The following is a 20,316-nucleotide window of genomic DNA, read 5'->3' on the forward strand; positions in this document are numbered from 1 at the left end:
GATGAATATGGAGGCCATGCCTGTTCCAATAAATATAGAATAGCCCAAAGCAATAACTCTATTCCCAAAGTACTCCTCAAGGAACGTGTTCGGTGCAGTGTGGTTGTGCCTCATTTTGCATGAACCACGAAATGCCTGGTTGATCTTCCAACACAACGGTGTACAGCACCATCTATTAGCAGCTTTTGTAACTAACTGTGAAACTTTCATATCAAATTTTTAGAGCTGTTCCAATAAACATACCTTTTTTTTCATTCTTCTGTCCATCTTTGTTTCGAGTTATTTAACCCTTTGTTGCATCATGTCCACTCTAGTTAGACAAAAGTTTAAATTTGTTTATTCTTCTGTAAATGCCTTAACAGATTCCATTCTTGTGTTTATTTATTCTATATTATTAGAACTCTCAACTGTTGATCATAGATGGTTGTATAGTATCACTAAGTAAAACATTGCTATTTGGAAAATGGCTGCTACTTCTGTTTCCAAGTTAGCACAATTTCTCATAGTAAACATTATATAATATTGCTTACATTTTCTTATACTGCCATTTTTGTATTCATAATCAGTAATTTTAGACATTTTATTGTAAATGTCAGTTTGAGAAAATTGTGGAGTGGGTAGATAAAGATCTATCAAAAAGAGTGAATTGAAACCCAAATGTACTGCTTATCAAGCCAAAGCACCATTGGAATTTCTAGAACATTTGAATCCAATAGGTACAGGTTACAAAATCATAGCAAAATGAATTCAATCTTAATCGACGATATGAAGGTATTTTGGGAAATTTGTATGTACATGTCAGTTCTAGATTTACCATTTAGAAGATGGTAATGATCACTGCAAACAAGGCAGGAAATGATTTCAAATGCAATGACCGTAAATCGTTGGGAAGAGATTTGTATGCATATACGTATATGCATGCTGTCCACTGTAATGAACAAACTGTAGCAAACCCTAAATTTGTGCAATTTCTTCTGAAATGAATTTGTGCAGTGTTTTCTTGAGGACATTGTTTTGTACATGGGAAAAATAACAGCAGTGTTTCATATATTACGTACAATGTGCAATTGTCATTTTTGTGCTTTACTGTACTTAAAAAAAAAATTTAGCTGTTTTCTTTTAATATGGTGACATTATTTGCCGAGTTGTGATAAATTACGAATTTTGTATTTAGAAAGCTAATTTTAGTAGAATTAAAATTGTATTTCCCCGTGCATTGCAGCACCAGAAAAATTCTAAGAGAAGGCTATGCCAGAAAAGAAAAAATACAAAGGCACATACATTTAATAGATGGATATATTTGTAACTTTTATTGAAATTGAATAACTGTAATTTCATCCTCTTATTGCTTTCCAGAAATCTCAAGAAGCAGAATGTACTAGAAATTTCTCGCGACCGGTTGAAAAGGCCGAAGAGATAGCATCTGAATTAGTTGCTTAATTATTGTTGTTGTGATTTGTTTAGTTCCGTATGAATTGAGATATCTGAATTAGCTTTCTCTGTAGATGGTGCTTTGCATTGTGTTGTATTTATCGTTTTTAGTAGTTTGAAGTGTAAGTACTGATTATATTGCGCGATATTGTGAACACTTGTACGAATATCTTTGAGAAAAATTTCAGAGTTCTGATATATTTCTTTTGATAAGAATAAATTTTATTTCAATTTAATATATTATGGGACTTGTGCATTCAGTCTATTACGGACCCATACACTTGCAATATTTCTGGTGTTCTGATTGCTAGTGACAAGTGGGATTGAATGCCAGTGACAAGAGCGATGGAAGAACAGTTACTTGGTGATGTAAAATATGGAAGATGGTTAAGTATCTGTTAAAGAATCTGTGAAAGCAGGTCAAGAGGGAATGAAAAAAGAGATTACCTGTATAGTAGAAAACAAATTCGAAGCTATATAAGAACTGAGGCTGTTGAAAGTAAAGTTGGACACACTGCAGAAAGCGTTCTGTAAAAGAAAAAAGAGTTTCTGCTGTGGAGCAACAAATCGAAGGAAGAGTTTGGCAAATTGATGACAGGGTTTCTGCTGCCATCACCAAAGAAGTTGACACCTTAAAGAAGTGCACAGTGACAGCAGGAAACAATTCTGATGGTTTTAAATTTCTACCGATACCTGCTCGTCACATATGACATATGACAGGAAGACCTGGCAAGTGTATAAGTGTATTTCTATAGTGGCAGAAGTGAGTGGATGGGATTCCCAAGCTAAGGCCTGTCTCCTCGCCGCTCTGTCTGGCGTGGTTGGAGCTGTGCTTTGGGGAGAAGTGTTTAAAAGACTACAGCAAGCAACTAAAATCCTGTCAACAGAAACACTCCAGGAGCTCGCAACGGATGTTGAAAGGCTGTCTGATCTCACCTTTTCAGAGTGCTTAACAGGATCCTGAAATGCAGTCAATGCTTTGATACAGAATAGGAGTGAGAACAAACCAACTGTAAAGTGTTAGAAATGTGATATTGAAAGCCACATACGGCGGAACTGCAGAACACCACAGGATATTGGAAAATAAAACAGATGATTTAACCAAACAAGCCAGTGCCTTGAGATGGAATAAAAATGAAAAAAGTGGTGGCAATAATGGAATCTTCATCATGGGACATATCAATGGAGTCCCTTGCAATATGGTCATTGATACAGGAGTGAATGTTGCCATCATTCGGAAAGATTTAGCTCAACAGTTTAAAGATGAACTTATTTGGACACTATCCTCAAAATCAAACATTAACATTATGTTTGGAAGTGCTGCCAAAAATCACGTGGCAGATATTACAGATCCTTGCATACTTGGATTGGACTTTTTAAGGAAATACAATTTGCCCTTGGACTTTTAAATTAATGACCTGCATTTAGCCTCCAAGGTATGGCTTAATGGTACTGCTTCAGCAGCATTTTCTCTGTTGTGATTGAACAGTTTTATCAGTTACTTCACCTTGATGTTTAAATGTCGTCTTGTTAGCATACTCGAATACCTGATGTTTTTTAAATGGTGTTTGTTCTGTGATTCTAGTGTCTGTACTTGTGAATTATACACCTCCTATCAAACGTTGATTGGTCCTTTGCAGATATTTTAAGCTGTCAATTTTCTTCATTCACATATCGTTTCAACATCATTTACAATTTTTCAACGTGCTGATTAATTTGCAAAGGAAAAAAGTGTTGCGAAACCATTAAAAAAAAATCCAGTTTTTTCACGCTAACCATAACCGAGAGAGCTCTATTACAGAGGGTGTTTACACATTTTTGTAATGATTTTCATTTTCTCCATGAATTTGAATATTAATTTTAAAATACAAACTTGACTGGCATCAAATTGGAATTAGGTTTAATCATTGTCAGCAGCATTAAAAATATTTCCTTCAAAATGGCATTGAAAAATAAAGGGTCTATATTTTTGCACTGTTTAAAAGTTTACATCTGACTGAGAAAAAGACAAAAAATGGAGACGCAACAAAGGTACATACAACTCTCATTGAATCTTAGTCACATCTCATGTTTTAAAGAAAATCCAGCCTCCCCCAAATCTTTAAATATCCCCAAATAGGAACTGTGAACAAAATTATAAAATTGATTTAAAGCTAATCAAAACAATAAGCACAATATTGGTTAAGCACTAGATGGAATTTTTTCTAACACTACTTTGTATTTTAATATGTCTAAATGATAACAGAGCTTATTATTGTTAATATGAAAAAGAAGCATACCATCGTAAAACACAAAATTAGACCCTTCCACTCGAATGCAGATGTTAAACAAAACAATTTCAATGGATTCGTTTAAAGGGGGATACTGGTATATTTAAGAATTAAGGTAAAGAATTTTTACATACCTATATTTTCTATTTCACAGAAAAGCCGATGCGGTTATAACAGTTAGGGATACGAAAGTGAATCTGCTTTCAATTTTCATAGAAATTTTCTTTAGAAAATACTATTAAGAGTTACGTTTAAATAATTCAAGAATCAATGCAAGCTAACTGTATTTCAGTTTGTTGACACTTACCAGTTTTAATGTTGTTAAGATAGCTATTGGCGAGAATTCCTGTTGTTGAATAAAGTTCACCATCAGTAAGTACTGATTTTACTATTAAGTTGATGTTTTAGATGTAAGAGATTTTATTTAAATTTATCTCTTTATATAGCAGGGAAGTAAAATGCTGATTATAAATCTAAATTGACTGAACTGATCTGAATTGACATTGTATGCATGCACTTCAATAAACAGTATGGTTAGCAGTTACGTTTGAGCAACACTTTATTAAGACATTCTCAGAAAGTAAATTTAAATTAAGTGAAAAATAATATCAAAGTAAAATGTACATACACATGATCCTGGAGAATACAGATTATTTTCCATTGGATAGGAAGAATTATTTGAATTATATTGAAAGTAGCACATGTGATAATTTTAACCTCAGAAGTCTATGAAATGTGCATAAATAATTGTGTAATAATAATTTAAAAAATGGCAGGGTTAAAGTTAATTTAAATGTAGAAGATAATTCTTTAGGAATGTTTGCTACTGGTTTTAGTGGTCAGTACACCAATCTGACTAATACAAATATCCAGAGAAAATTACATGACTGCGAAGAGAAAAAAATCTTCTGTTGTATAAATTCATATTTATTACAAAGAAATGCCTTTAACATAATTTGTATTTAATTTAAAAGTTGGCAATTTACCAGCTTAAAATGGGGAAAAAAAAAAAAAAAAAACCTGAAATGTTTCAGATTTTAAATTACGTCCAAAGCGGCGTTTTTTAACATTTTGTGTGTTACCTTTCTTTATTAAATATCATGTTCTTCGCACTTAAACCATAAGATCCAGTGCAACAGCAATATCACAAAATAGTTTTAAAACGAGCATATCTTTAGAATTTCCGATACAGAGACTCACGCGCTGGAGATAAAAATGTTTTTTCTGCACAACGTTGCCATTGCTCGCTTTGAAATCCTTGAGTTTGTTAATCAAAAATTCGTCAAAGTTTTAAAAAATAGAAAATCGATCATAAAACAAATTTCAAATTTGGTCTTCCACATGCTCATATTCGTTGGAGGATTACGTTATTCAAAATTCGATGACTCTATGTACCGTTGTTTTATCGCAATACGAGAAATATACATACATTTATGCAGATTTTTCATTATTTAATTTCTTCAAATATAATGCAGGACTCTAACATTTTGTGGCAACAGTTTGAAAAGTGAACCGACATTTATGAGTCCGACACAAAATGCCAAAACGAAACTAATAGTCCTTCGGGATTCAAATCCCTTTGGACTAAAAAAAAATATTATTAACAATTTTAATGACTTACCCAGTTAAAGGATCTCTGTCATAGTCAGGTGGGCATGGAGTCTCGATGCATTTAAAAGAACCTCTCATATTAAAGCACATCCTACTTGCACCACATTCTATATTCGACTCTAAGCACTCATCTATGTCTAAATAAATATAAAACTCTTTTAATACATACCCTAGCAAGGATAAAAATTTTTAAAGATAGATATAAAGCGAGTGAAAAACAAGTATATAAAACCCATAGCAAATAAAATATTGTTACGGATATGGTATTTAAATAGCTTGAATTGTAATTAAATGGTTTTATTTCCTGCACAGTGCAGCGTGTGACGAATATTAAAAGAAAGCTAAGCCGGAAAATTGAAAATACAAGAGCGCGTGCACGTAACATTTAATAAATATCTCTTTTTGATTTCGAGAAAGTACTAGAAAATTCTCGTGCAGGATTTTAAAATCTTATAAAAAGAGGAAAACCTCTCAGTTCGTAGTAGTTACTTAGTTTGTTGTTTAGAAAACTGCTCTTGTTGACTGTAGCGAATTTGCGGATTAGCTTTCTTTAGCTGTTTTGAATTAAGTTCTCTTGAATGTTTGAGTAGTTAGAAGATAACTACTGTGATATATTGTGATACTGCATGATTATTTGAGAACATTTAATAATATTTGTTGTGATAATATAAATTTTTGTTCATTTTTCATTGGACTTCTGCATTCATTTCGTAATGAACCCGTACACACGCAACAATATAAATAAAGATTTTAGTATATAAAATAGTAATGTAGAATCCTTTATTAAAATTTGAAACAATTAACAGATGCATCTACTACTTAACAATTTTGTAATAGATGGCTATGATGTAGAAAAACGTATTCAAATGTAGACAACACAGACTTTTTAGTTAAAATTCGTTTTTCTATACAATATTCAAGAGAATATCACCAGTATAACTATTTCTAGAATTTTGTGATTCCTTTTTAGAAAATTTGTTAACTATATGTAAATCAGCTCCATTTCTGAGAATTTTTGGATATGATGAAAAAGCGTTTCTAAGCAAAACACAAACATTTTAACATTGCCACAACACATGTCATCCCATGCATATATTTCAATTGCAGCATAAAATTCAAGCACACACAAATTTTTCTTTTCTTGATTAAATGCAGAATATGTGGAAATCCCTTAAAAATTTGCATTTATATAAATTTGAGGCAACATTTCTATTTTAATTTAGTGTTTAGCCCAATATAATAAATATCTCAAACAGTGTACAGGTAGCAGTTTGGATCATAAATCACAATCCTTTTTGTTTAATTTGCTAAAAAGTGTATCCTATTATATTTTATATCATTTTAAATGTTTTTTATGGATACTTATTTTTAGAATATGCTAATATTTACTAATTTTACTAACTTACTAATTACTTACTAACTTACTAATTACTTACTAATTTTTAGAATATGCTGATACTTATTTTTAGAATATGCTAATCTTAAAAAAGCAAAAGAATGACATTTCCATACCTTCACAAGTCTTTCCTGTAGGTCCTAGACGATAACCTGCTGGACAGATGCAGCTATAACTTCCTTGAGTATTTTCACATAGATGTTGACACTTTCCTTTATCTTCACATTCATCAATATCTTAACATTGAAAATATGTAAAATGTTAATTAAGTAGTTCAGCTTATATTCATTTGTTGTAAAGTTCCCCCCTTCCAATAAAGATGAATAATTTACTTTTTCCATGGGGTGAGAAGGTATTTCAAGAAGTAAATATACTAAAAATTAGAAATTACAATAACTTTAGTTGTTAGCTTATTAGATACCATGAAGCATTTCTTATTCACATCCATTCATTCAACCAACTATTTATCTGTGTGTGCAAATATATATATATATATTGATGTGGATGCAAACTCTCATCTGCTTCATTATCTAAAACCATTAAATTGAAATCAAGATCTTGATTGGACAATTATAATGGATAGCTTAAATATACTGCAGTGGTACTTCATAAAAGTGCTTCAAGAAAATCAGTTTAACCTTTTTACATGAATAGTTTCATACATCCATATCATATTCTGATAAAAGCATGAAAAATTAAAATCAAATGTATAATTTAGTGTATATAATTTGAAAATTATGTACGTTTTATATCTTCGGAAAACAGTTATTCTTTCTTTAGCAGTTCTAAAATATGGTACACTTGTCTTACTTACTTTGCACTATTAGTACACTTATCTTATTTATGTGTCTTATTACTCGTCTTTAAGCAACCTATTCTATCCCTAAAACATTAATCATTAATTAAGAATTTTAAAAATTTGATTTGTTAACAAGTACTCAATCAATATACACATAAAATTCCATACCCATATAAAACTGAAAGCATCTAAAATAACATAGCCACTACCATATTACCTTATTTGTTACATAATTTTAGAGTCAAAATAGCTTATGCCACACAATGTTATTTCACTGAGCACACATGTAAATAGAAAGTTACCTATTACTATGTAGCAAATGTATTAAAACTGAAATTTTAATTTGAGTACCTTTGCACTCTCCTTTCACTTTATAAAAACCAGTCTCACAGTAAGATATAGCTTCATCTTTACTTGGTACATTTGATTCTGAAAAAAGGCCATTGGACCTGTTTCTTTCAGGGTTGATAAAGTCATGCTGAACTTCAAGATTTAATTCATCCAAATATTCAATTCCTGGAATAACAGTAAAGCCTATAAATGTAATTATTTTAGCATTGAAAATCATTTCAATGATTCCGTGGATCTATTATGATTTAAGTGAAAAAGCATATTTAAGTGGAAGAAGAAAATTATATATATTATTTGAAATTATAAGGCTGTCTAAATGTTTCATTTGTATTGAAAAGGCTATATTTTCAAAAGTATTACGCATACACATATGAAAGATATATGAAAAGAACCGCAATCTCACCAAGTTTATACATCCTCTACAAGTGTTCAATATGTGCCCCTTTGATGACACGACACATATCCAGACTATAATCAAGCTCATTTCATACATTTTGTAGCATAGTTTTGTCAAATTTTCTGCACTACAGCGTTCTTTGAGTTCGACTAAGGATTGCAGGTCCGGACACCTGGGCAGCTTGCACAGATTAATCAGATATCATCCAGATCCTGCAACTATCTAAAGTTACACTTTACACTCCATAGTCATTATATGATCATACAAGGGCAAAGTATCAGATTATTCTGCATGCATTGCATAGAGTAGAATATACAAAATACAGGTAACAGATATGAGGACACGATACATTTCATACTACTTTTGATGAAAACAAATAACATTATTCTAAAAGCTCACTATTGTGGAAATTTTGCTGTACTCTGAAAACATACCAAAAATTATTTTGTAATTAAACATTCTACGTAACATACTTTCACAAGAAGAAGTCACAGGATGTTAAACCAGAGGATCACGTAGGCTAAGGGGACAAAGCTAGGTCATTCTCAGCAATACCGCTAATCCAGTGATGGGGAAGTTTATCGTTTATGTAGACACAAACTGGATGTGTGCCAATGAGGGGGTGCCCTGTCTTGCTGGAAGACAAAATCCCTGAAGTCAGCACTGAGTTGTGGGAATAACCATAAACGCATCGCACACCGACCGGTCACAGTTTGCTCAACCCATACATCTTTGTTTGTGACACTGCACAGGAAACATTCACCTTTGGTGAATCTCTTTCAATTGCAATGACTGCACGTGGACATTTTCGACAGGTACTAACCTCGTACTGCCACACCCGATTGAAAAGATAATGGACTCATGCTGCCACCTAGAATACACAGTATAATTACAAACTTGGTGAGTTTGTGGTTCTTTTCATATATCTTTCATGTGTATACGTGTAATACTTTTGAAAATGTAGCCTTTTCAAAACGAATGAAACATTTATACTAGGCCTGTATTATTTTTGACATTAAATATAAGTGGTTAAATTACATCATTAAATTATATGACTCTAAAATGATGCATTAAAAGTAAATAGTAGCAGCTAACCCACACATGTCTTTGCATCAGATAACCTTTTAAATCCAGGTGCACACACGCATTCATAATCTCCAGGTATATTTCGACAAAGATAACTGCAAGGTCTAGGTCTTTGTAAACATTCATTTATATCTATATCAAAATAAAATTCATAATTTATACTTGTAAACTAATTTGGATGTAATAAATAATAAAGATTTTGAAGGGAAGTATATTTAACATATGTTAAACTTCAATCATAAAAAATGCAACTATTGTTTATATTTTTGTTTTAATTTGTGAGTATTACCTTGGCATGGTTTGCCAGGTCCAGCAGAATAATAACCTCTGAGACAGGAACAGTGATAGCTACCATATGTATTGATACAAACTTGTGTAAAGTGGCATGCTGCTAATCTCTCATGACATTCATCAATATCTAAGTAAGAAAAAAAGAAAAGGAAATTCTAAAAATTTACCTGTCAATATTTGAATTTCATGTGACAGTAGATAGCAAAAATCTCTTTAAATTTTCAAAATAAAGCTTACTTAACATTAAACATTCAATCTAATGAAACTTAAATAAAAAAATAATAATTGATAATTGTCATATATGTTTATTGAATTTAATCATATTTACACTAAAATGTTGTGAAAAAACATAATGAATATTATTTCATAGAAATTAAGATACAGTAATATAAATAAAGGTATTCATATAATAGTTTCAAAAGTTTTGAACAATAAAAAATTAACAAACCGGTTTAGGCATAAGAAATATAAAAACATTATTTAGATGAGTTAATTTCAGGTACAAATAAATTAATAATTCTGTTAAGTACAAAATATTGCAAAAACTAGGGATAATGTGAAACTGCAAAAACATCTTGCAGTCCCAAGTTGGTTTGCTTTTGCTCCTTAATTCTGAATACATCTTACATAGTCTGGAAAATTATTTTTAATCTAGTTAGTAGTTTGTCTTGAAACGCCTCCTAAAGGCCTATAGGTGACTGGGTACATCACTAAGCATAGATCTTCTTTATATTTTAATTAAACATGTGTGTTGTCACTTATAGTTAATTTGTAATCCCAATTTTTTCTGATTAGCTTAAATCCAGGGGAAAAAAAAATCATGAACTTTTACTTTTGCAGTGTGAACTGTGATTAGAGAATTAAATTTTTACTCATGCATAAGTAAAGATTTGTTTTAGAATAGAATTTTTTTTTTTTTTTTTTAAACATGAAAGCAATTAACAAATAGGAGAGAGAGAAACTGATGATTACAGGATGTGGGTTGGCAAATTCCAGACATAACTTACATCTACATTCGCATCTGAATTTACTGCACTGCCTCCAAGAAGTATATTTTCTATGTTGATGCATAGTATATATGTTTTTTTGTTTGTTTTCATGTAATACTGCATTCTATAGTATACTTCTGAACTTTCCCATATTAAATAATTAATAAAAATTTATTGATATAGTTATTTGTCTCCTGTTGGGAAAATTTTTGTTCAGACAGTTTATTTGTCACTAGTGATCAAAAGCTTTAAAAGACTCAAACTTCACTTTTAAATACATGAAATTTGTTATACTGTCTCATTTTGGTGACCCACTGGTTGACTAAATGTGAACCTAAACTTGGTAGGTAATTGGTGGTTAAGAGCTTTGACAGGCATTTGTGGCTAGCGGCATTACTGGATACTATTTTGTTTTGATTTAATTTTTATTTAAAAAGTTTCTCTAAATTTACTGCTATTACTGCTACAATTACTATATAGCTTCAATAATAGCTTTCTATAAAACAAAGTAAATTTTTCGATGAAATTGAACAATAAAATTACTTATATAACTTGTCTTAGCATATTACAGCTTCCTGTTTCATAAATTTAATTTCTAAAATAAAACAACAAAATAAATTTTTATTGACATACATCGCAAGTAAATGCACAATCTTAGTTATGCATTTACTTAAGATGCATAACCACTGTTACTTTTTATTTGTAAAAACCAAACTGCATAACTGATATTTATTTGCCAAAATTAAGATATTACTTCTTATTCATGTAAAATACTTGAATAGTACAATTACTCACAGAGTAAACATGAATAAGCTAATATACAGCATGGAGCTGCTAATATATTTAATAGTTAAAGAACAATAAGTCAGTTTACAAATACATATTTACAGTAGAAACTCAGGAAATGACAGCCTGAATATCAAAAGCCAACATTTAACATTATGGAAAATAAAACAATAATACTAAAAAAATTCAGACATAAAAGCCAACACTTTTGAAACATTTTATCTGATCAGGAAAGCTGGCAGAGATCCTTCCAAATTTGTGTCAGTCATTCTGCAAAAACGTGAAAGAAATGACTGTGCTTTATTTCCCATAATTTTCTAATATTTCACTGCATGCTGTACTATTTTAATAATTATTATTGGAAATTAATGAGTATACATGAAATCAAGGCAAAGATGTAGTGACTGCATTGTGATATCATGCTTATACATTACTAGTGATAAATTACACTGTTTACCAGAATTTTGTTTGTTCTGTATTATTGTAGATGTGCTTTATGGTGGCTTTGAAAATCTCTCATTTGATTAATTTTCTGTAAAAAGAAGGGGGGAAAATTTTAAAATTTAAAAGTATTCTGGTTACTTGAAATTTCCCATTAGCTCAATGCCAGACAGCGAGCCTCTTAATGTAAAATTTAAAAGTACAATAAAACTCCAATTATCCAAACCGCCTTCAAAATTTCAGAATCAACTGAAGAAGAGTAGGAAGATGAAGCTGAGTTGAGGAATTAAGAAACATTTTTTTTTTTTGAAGATTCTTGGATGTCTAGAAGTTAGTGCTGAGGATACAGCAGAATGAATGGTATGTGATTCAGCAGACCCTGGGTTTGAAATTCTAAATGATGATGAACTTACTGAAAGTATGAGGGAAGAAAGTGTCGAGGAAAAAGATGACCTTAATGTCGAAGTTGAAGCAGAAACAGGACAGGCCTTGAAGTGGATGTAGCGTCAGCCTGAGTGTGACCACATGCAACTTTTCCTTGTCAAGCGGATGAGTGACTTGGCTGCCCAAAAACGGGTGAACACAGTCAAATAGCTTACTTTGGCTGAGATGTTCAGCAAGCAATGACTTTCAGCACTTGTATGCATGGTACAGTACACTATACAACATGTGTTTACTCGAAAGACTCATTCTTTGGAAAAAATCCACTTATCTGAATTTTTGATTATCCGAATGGGGTCTGGTCCCAATTGATTTGGATATTTGGAGTTATACTGTATTCTGGTTACTTGAAATTTCCCTTTAGCTGAATGCCAGACAGCGAGCTCTTAATGTATAAAAATTAATATAATAGCTTTTTACTGCATGCATTTTATGGTATTACTTAGAAAGATCAAGTGATCTTGGTAATTTAATATTCTGGATAACTGGAATTTTATGGTATATGGTAAACAGATTTCTTGTATTAGGACTGCAGACTTATGAAAATTACATAACTGCACTCAGCATTTATGTGCCACTTTTAAAGGCTTTTCCATCAGAATACAGTGAAGAATAAAAAAGTTAAGAAAAATGTAAAGTGCTAATAAGAAATCTGTGTAATTTGAAATAGCAACAATAAAAATATATATACCTAAGCAGGAACCATTTACCGCCCTGAAAAAGCCTGATAAACATGTATCAATGCATTCATAGCCTCCATCAATATTCCTGCATTCTTGATCTTCAGGGCAATTATAAATACCATGATAACATTCATCTATATCTGAAAAAAAGGGGGAGGAATTTAAGAGTTATTTATATCAATAATAACTTAAAACAAAAAGCTTTTTATAGTCAGTCTTTTGGAATCAAATATAATAATTTGTAATATAAATCTGAATTTAGAATAGATTACAATAATTTCAAATAAAAATCTACAATATTTTGTATGTCGAAAGGAGACATGCTTAATTTATGAATTTATATAAAGCTTTTTTTTTTTTTTTTTTTACATTTTTAAGACTATTTTTCACATCTGATACTAAACTGTATAATTTTACATTCTAAATACAATAATGATATATATAGGCACAGGTCTTTTAGAATAATGTTAACGAAGTAGCCAAATTTAAATTATAAAACCATTTTTCTTGTTTCAGAAATTGAATAATGATATAGTAAACCTTACACAATATTCAGATTAACAAAACAAATTATTCTAAAGAAAAAGATAACATACTGAAAAATTTTAAATAAGATGCTATAGGGGGGAAAAAAAACTTATTGCTACTTTAGTATTATATCGCATTATTATAAACATACAAAGCTGAAGTTTATGTACCATGCCCTCAAATTCCTTACGAGCCATTTATTTATGCAATTACTGGTCAGACATATATATCCAGTTACAAAAACATTTTAATTAACATAAAAATTCATGTTTTTATAATTTTATATTTAAAAAAAAAATGAATATTTTATAAAATTTGATATCTAAACTTTTTAAATGCTCCTCCAGTCCCTGTACTTATATTTAGAAAATTTAGTACTCATTACAAAAAGCAAAACATAAAAGTTTGACTCCCATACAACAAAAAGTGACTGAGATATTTAATTTCAAAACTTGCGATATTTAACATCATTTTGAATTTACACTGATGCATTGGTAAATAAAAAAATTCCAGGTTGATTTTTTCCCTCTTAAATTCGATTCAATGATAATCTTTTGTAATGTACTAGTTTCTTTACTTACAACTGTGTCACATTTGCTATGCTGAAAGAATTTTCATGAAAGTAATTTATAAGTTTTCAAAATTTAAAAGCACATTATTAATATTCACATAAAATTTTCATAAAAATTTTAATTTGTAATCATAAAAAATTATTAAGTATGAAATAAAATTATTAAAAGTACAAATATTTTTCACTTTAAATTAATGCAGATAATAATACAAGTTGGCTGCAATGAAGCCTGACAGTGTTTTTTAAAACATGGATGCTAAAGATGCTGTTAATAAGATCTCCATTTTGAAAAAAAGTTATATTGATCAATATTTACCACAATAATCTGTCTAGAAATACTCATCATGTAATCTTATGGTATTGTATTTTTAATTACATACATTTTGCTCTTTAATTTGTACGTGGCCCAAGAAAATGATTTCTGATTTTATTATCAAATATTCCAGTCAGTTTTTGATCTACAAGACTCAATTTTTTTGCATTTCTTTTTATAAAGAGAATTAAATTTTCCAAAATGTAAGTATAGGAACCAGAGAAGTATGTAAAAATTTTGATTTCATGTTGCATAAAAATAAAAATTTTAACTGTATAAGTAAGAAAACATGAACCTTTGCATTATTGAAAATATTTTTGTGACTGGAAGTAAAAATTTTTACATGATATTTTAAATCCAAATTTCATATTTTAATGAATTTATGTTTAACTGCTACTTAAACATCTGAATATATATATATATATATATTTTATACAATAAATACAATCGACTAGCACAATTCTATTGCAATTAATCTTTAATGACCTACCAATACAGTTACTTCCACTTTGCAATTCATAGCCTGCATAGCAAGAACAAAGGAAACTTCCAGGTATATTCATGCAAATATGCATACATGAAGCATTTAAAGTACATTCATCTATATCTAAAAAGGGAATAAATAATAAGAATGATTGCTTTTCAGTTTCTTAAAAAATTCTGATATAATGTTTTATCATAATATTAAAAAAATTGAGACATAATAGAATACTGTACATTATACTTATAAAAAAAGTAAATACAGCACAGCAAAAAGCAAATCACAAAGAAACATTTTCAATCAAGTACTTTTACATTTTAGTGCTACACATCAAGACAACATTCAACAATTATAATTTCTGAATATGTTGTGAAATACATAATGCAATGTTACAGAGTAAAACAACGTGATGTAAATTCCCAGAGCTGTTTAAATCAATATTCAGTCTATGATTGGAATGCTACTTCATAAAATTAATGTTTGATTTAAAATACTGCAATTAATCTTTAATACTTCCATGGGAAGATATTGACAAATCAGCCCAGAAAGTAGTAGTCTGTTCATACAAAATAAAATGATATTACAATGGAGTAAGCTACCAACCCATTACTCTGTATTTACAACATCTAATCATGAGGAATCGAATTTTAATATTGGTGAGGTTGCAATATGAAATAACTAGATGATGACATTTATATGAATATTAACTACATACATACCTTTCTCTAGATTAAATGATTTCCTCCATCTCAGTTATCACCTATACAATAATGAAAAGTCTACAGCTTAATATTAGCTGGTGTTTTAACACAGTGTACTCAAAAGTTTTCCAAAGAAGAGAAAGAGAGTTTGATAAATGAATGCAACAAGAATAAGAGATGCAAAAATCTGACTGATTTGCTTTGGCCAGATCATTTTGGTATAAATGAAGAAGCACATGTTGCTTTCTCATTACTCTGTCATCATTGTGTCTCATTAGTGATTTTACAGAAATTTACAGGTCATACATACAGACAGAAATTACATATCATACTGATAATACCAGGAAAAAACTCGGTGTTGCCGGTTGAAAATTTTGATATTCTGCGAGGGGTTAATATAATGGGGAAGTTTTATACGACTACTCTGAATTAGATGAAATATATCTATATATTATATCTAATTTTCTGTATAAAAGCACAGTTTTTTTAGCAGACTTTATAACAATATTTCTACTTTAGAGAACAATTCTAAACATAATTCTTAATGCTTATCACAGAACTTAAAGACTCTTCATAGTCAATTCTATGTTCTTGTTCAAAATCTGAAACTTAAGTCAGTTTTATATTTACCATTCAATTTTTGGCATCAGATGTTTTCATAAGATAGGAAATTTTTTTTATAAATAACATTATTAATTATATTTGTTAAAAAACTACTGAATTTTTGTATTATTACTGAAACAGAACATGCCAGTTTTATCTTAGTATCAATTGTATGTTACATTACTAAATACACTGAAATCATTTAGCTATTATGTGAAACATGAGATAATGTTATAAATGTGACAACATACACTCTGATATTTTATTAAATTTTTCTTAATTCTTATTAGTAAATTATCTGAAAATTAGGTACACTTTGTATTAAATATAATAGCCATAAAATATTTCATATACATAAAAACATTACATATTAAACCAAAATTACACATTAGTTTATGTAAGGCTGATTTAATATTTCTGGTCGTAAAGGAATTTATAAATATTATTTGTTTAAGAGAGGAACATACCTATACAGTCTACACCATTTAGAAGATAATAGCCATTCTCACAGCTGCAACTGTAACTTCCTATATTATTAATGCAGATTTGGCTGCATTTGTGGAGATTTCTACTACATTCATCTACATCTAAATGACAAGAGAATGTATTTATACATAATAATATTATTATTTAATAAAAGATGGTCCCATAAAAATAAAACACATAATTATTTTTTCATTCTTAATCAACACAGCATGAAACAATCTAAATTATTATAATTTTTTGGTCTTTTTAAAGCCTGGTTCAATAATATCATACCGCTTTCCAAAAATTAAGCATGTAGTGGTAACTTTACGTAACTGGAAAACTCACAAAGTTAAGCATTGACTGATTCAAAATATCACATGAAAAGTAATCATTAACTTACATATTCATGACTGAAAATTTATAATAAACAAAATATATTTGTAATAATTTATACATAAAAAAAAAAAAAAAAAAAAAAAAAAATCTGAACAGGTTTCAGTTTTTAATAGTTGTCCGAAAAGACTTTTTAATGTGGTTTATCAGTAGAGATCTGAAAGGGATCTAATAAAGAGATCTTAAAAAAATCTAAAAGTTTATTAATAGAGATGGTGGAATAGGAAGATATTTTATAGCAATGTGTCTCACTCTTTTTTTAAGTCCACTTTTATAAATTAGATTGTTCTGAGGATGGCCTTACTCTTTTTCCTTAAAAAATAATTTTTTAGCATATCTTACTACCAGTATACTTGTATTTTTAAAATAAAATTTTAAATAATTGTTTAATTTTTAAATTGATATAATTCAGTTAAGTTGATATGGAGAATTTCATAATTTCAAGGGCAGAGAGGGATTGTAGTCAGCCTTTTATTTAGCTTTTAAGTATTTTGATTTATTTTATGAATGTAAAAAAACTATTTGGTATTTATCAAAATTTTCTATACTTTTTGTTGTTTAATTTACAAACACATTAAAAAATAATTTGAGTCTAAATATATGTACTTTTTTATTTTTGGAAAGGAGGGGCAATTATCTTTTAGTGATGGTGAAAGGGGTACAAGGGACAAAACAATCACTGAATTAATAGAAAAGTTATATTCACTTTTAACAATTCAAGGCTATTAAAGTCTGGATAATCTTTATCTAATTAAGAAAAAAAATAAATATTGGTACTCACATTATTGAAATATGTGAGCCTGCCAATTATTGCACAGGTGTTCTACATTTGGATGTATGATGGTAACTTAAGTGTGAGACTAGCACATACATCAAGTTGATTTCAAACCATTGTTTTTATTTATTTGATTTAAACAATTTCTGACAAAATATGTAGAGGTAAACTAAATTATAAATTTTAAAACATTGCTAATCACTATACTGGTAATGAAGAGAAGGGGGAGACCATACCTGCTGCTTGTAATTTGATTTCAAGTCCGGTGTCTTTCGGGAGTTCAGTTAAATGGTCTCATTCATTCAATGATAGTTTGTTATTTTCAGTATTGCAGTGGTAAGGATCATAGACCTGTAAAGTGCAGTTAATATACTTCTGTGTTAAAAAAGGGATAGTAGTAACTCCACAGGAGAAGGGATAAAAGTACCCTTTATTAAATCTTTAAAATTTACAATGTGTCAACTCAATGCTAACAAACTTCACCTCTGCTTGGTGGTAACTGAAAATCAGATAATGAAACTAAAAGTTTGAAGATATTATTAAGAGATAGAACTAAACTACAGGGCTCAGCGGAGATCCTGTTACTTAAAACCCCTTCGAAACTAGTGGCAACAAGAAATTGCAACTAAGCCACGTGAACCAGCAATAAGCAAAAGTATCTACAACAGAGGTGAGGGCTATAGCCTAATTCTCTTTCTTTCCCACTCAAACTCGGCTTTTAAATACTTTATTCAAAGTAGAAATTTGCATTCCTGCATGTGTGCTACAAAATTTAAATATTCTGGAGCTGACAATAAGAGGAATGAAGGCTTATAGGAAAGTTTCAAATTAAACTTCTTAGTTAAAATAAGTATAAATCCCTACAGACCCAATGAAAATTCTATAATCAACACTTTGAAAATAATTTTCAAATTGTGACTTCAGAATTTCGAGATGCAAACATATGTCACTGCATAAATTATTATTATTTTTTTGAATAACAATATAATTTTCTACTAAAAAAGATTCTAAGGTTGGAAGTGGTGAAATTTTCTCTGTTTTACACAACTAACTCACAAATCAAGTTTCCTCTCAACCCTTTAATTTTTCTTGAGGAGTGTGGACAGTCAAAGAATTACCTTGTAGACAGAGATTTAGTTCATTTAGTTTTGAGAATACATTTGAAAGATATGCTAGTGTACTTAGCCACATGTCATCAGCAAGAAATAATGTAAAATCTTGTTAATCTTGTTTGCAAATGACAAGATATTTTTGAAAATCTAGGAGGTTTACTGGGGCTGGTTTCAAGGACTACATTTTGATCATTTTTTCCACTTGAAAAGTGAAAAAATAGATAACATAATTCTATAAAAATATTTAATGTTTTATTTAAATATACCATGAATCCATCAGATTAAAAAAGTAAAGAAGTAACACTTTTAAGAACAGCATCTGTTTCTTTTAAATAACTTAATTTGTTAATAATAGAAAATTAAATTTAAAAGATAAATATCTTGCATTTTTCAGACTTGCAACAGACTTGAATGAATAGTAAAGTAATGCCAAATCATGTTTCAAAACTAACAGCCCTTTTGGGTTAAAAAGTAAGATATGAAAACAAATGGAATCTAAAGCAGATGTGACCCATCATTTGATCTGTAGTAACATTCCATACCTTCAATATAAAACAGCCAAGCACATCAAGAGGGCAATAACTGCCATTCTTTTAACACGGAAGTTTCCAACTCTTTGAAAGTAATTGAAGAGAATGTATTATCATGCATAAAATAAATGCCAGATTAAATGCTACAACTAACAATTTCTTAATGGAAACAAAGACTTCATCCAGTATCTTTGAAACACAATGGTACTTTCTATAATGATTCAATAGTTCAAAGCAAATACAGCCCATATCATTATATTCTGGCAACATTGAAGGTATGATGTTCAAGCATATTACCAAGTTTGTAATATATTTTCTCCAGATCTTCACATGTTTATTATTAGATTCCAGTATGAATCTTTTGTCATTTGTATAAGAAATAAATTCATGGCACCTGCACATACAGTACTTTCATATGTAATTTTTCACTGCACAATAATCTCAGATAATGACATTTTAAGTATTATAGTAACCACCGATATTAGAGTTGATGCACTTGCTCATGGCTAGGTTAGATTAACTGAATATCATAAAGCACACATGGGCTATCTGCCTAAAAGAAAGGATGCCGTCATGGAGGACTTTCTTAAAGAATCTGGCTTGTATTTATGTTGCAGATGGAAAAACTAAGAAAAACATCCATGCAGCCAGGCTGTTTACCTGAGTTTAAACATGGGTTGAACTTTTAGTACTTAGTCACTACTCATCCATTGATGAGACCATAGTTGCTCAAGCATTATACCATATATTTATCAGTAGCTTTAACAGACTGCCTAGCCTCAATCGATATTCAGAATCACCCAGTTATCCTCTTAAGCCACAGCTGACAATATCTAATAAAAAATAAGCAAAATTTCAAAACTTTTTGT

The 20,316-nt window shown here is 29.8% G+C and overlaps 2 protein-coding genes across 7 annotated transcripts in view; one reads left to right on the forward strand and one right to left on the reverse strand.

Annotated features, from left to right (window-relative positions):
• Window positions 1-10,793, forward strand: part of pcm (5'-3' exoribonuclease pacman) — a 72,010-nt gene extending 61,217 nt beyond the window's left edge. The window contains exon 3 of one of the 2 annotated variants that reach the window (XR_004759257.2): window positions 10,568-10,793. The gene's annotated coding sequence lies outside the window, so the exon portion shown is untranslated. Of the gene's footprint in view, window positions 1-6,845; window positions 7,046-10,567 lie in introns of those variants that run through there. The other variant, XR_004759256.2, reaches the window with a different exon arrangement.
• Window positions 1-20,316, reverse strand: part of LOC118195450 (hemicentin-1-like) — a 331,768-nt gene that overhangs the window by 4,449 nt on the left and 307,003 nt on the right. For 3 of the 5 annotated variants that reach the window (XM_085827449.1, XM_085827447.1, XM_085827450.1), the window contains exons 72-79: window positions 16,637-16,756; window positions 14,875-14,991; window positions 12,981-13,112; window positions 9,631-9,759; window positions 9,351-9,473; window positions 7,859-8,023; window positions 6,825-6,944; window positions 5,323-5,449 (exon numbers count right to left, since the gene is read on the reverse strand). In XM_085827449.1, coding sequence (XP_085683575.1) covers window positions 5,323-5,449; window positions 6,825-6,944; window positions 7,859-8,023; window positions 9,351-9,473; window positions 9,631-9,759; window positions 12,981-13,112; window positions 14,875-14,991; window positions 16,637-16,756 — 1,033 coding nt within the window. The remainder of the gene's footprint in view (window positions 1-5,322; window positions 5,450-6,824; window positions 6,945-7,858; window positions 8,024-9,350; window positions 9,474-9,630; window positions 9,760-12,980; window positions 13,113-14,874; window positions 14,992-16,636; window positions 16,757-20,316) is intronic. The other 2 variants (XM_085827448.1, XM_085827451.1) reach the window with 2 other exon arrangements.

Source organism: Stegodyphus dumicola, chromosome 12 (assembly GCF_044657685.1).
Source record: "Stegodyphus dumicola isolate Sdum_Otavi_A_Nest chromosome 12, ASM4465768v1".
NCBI lineage: Eukaryota > Metazoa > Arthropoda > Arachnida > Araneae > Eresidae > Stegodyphus > Stegodyphus dumicola.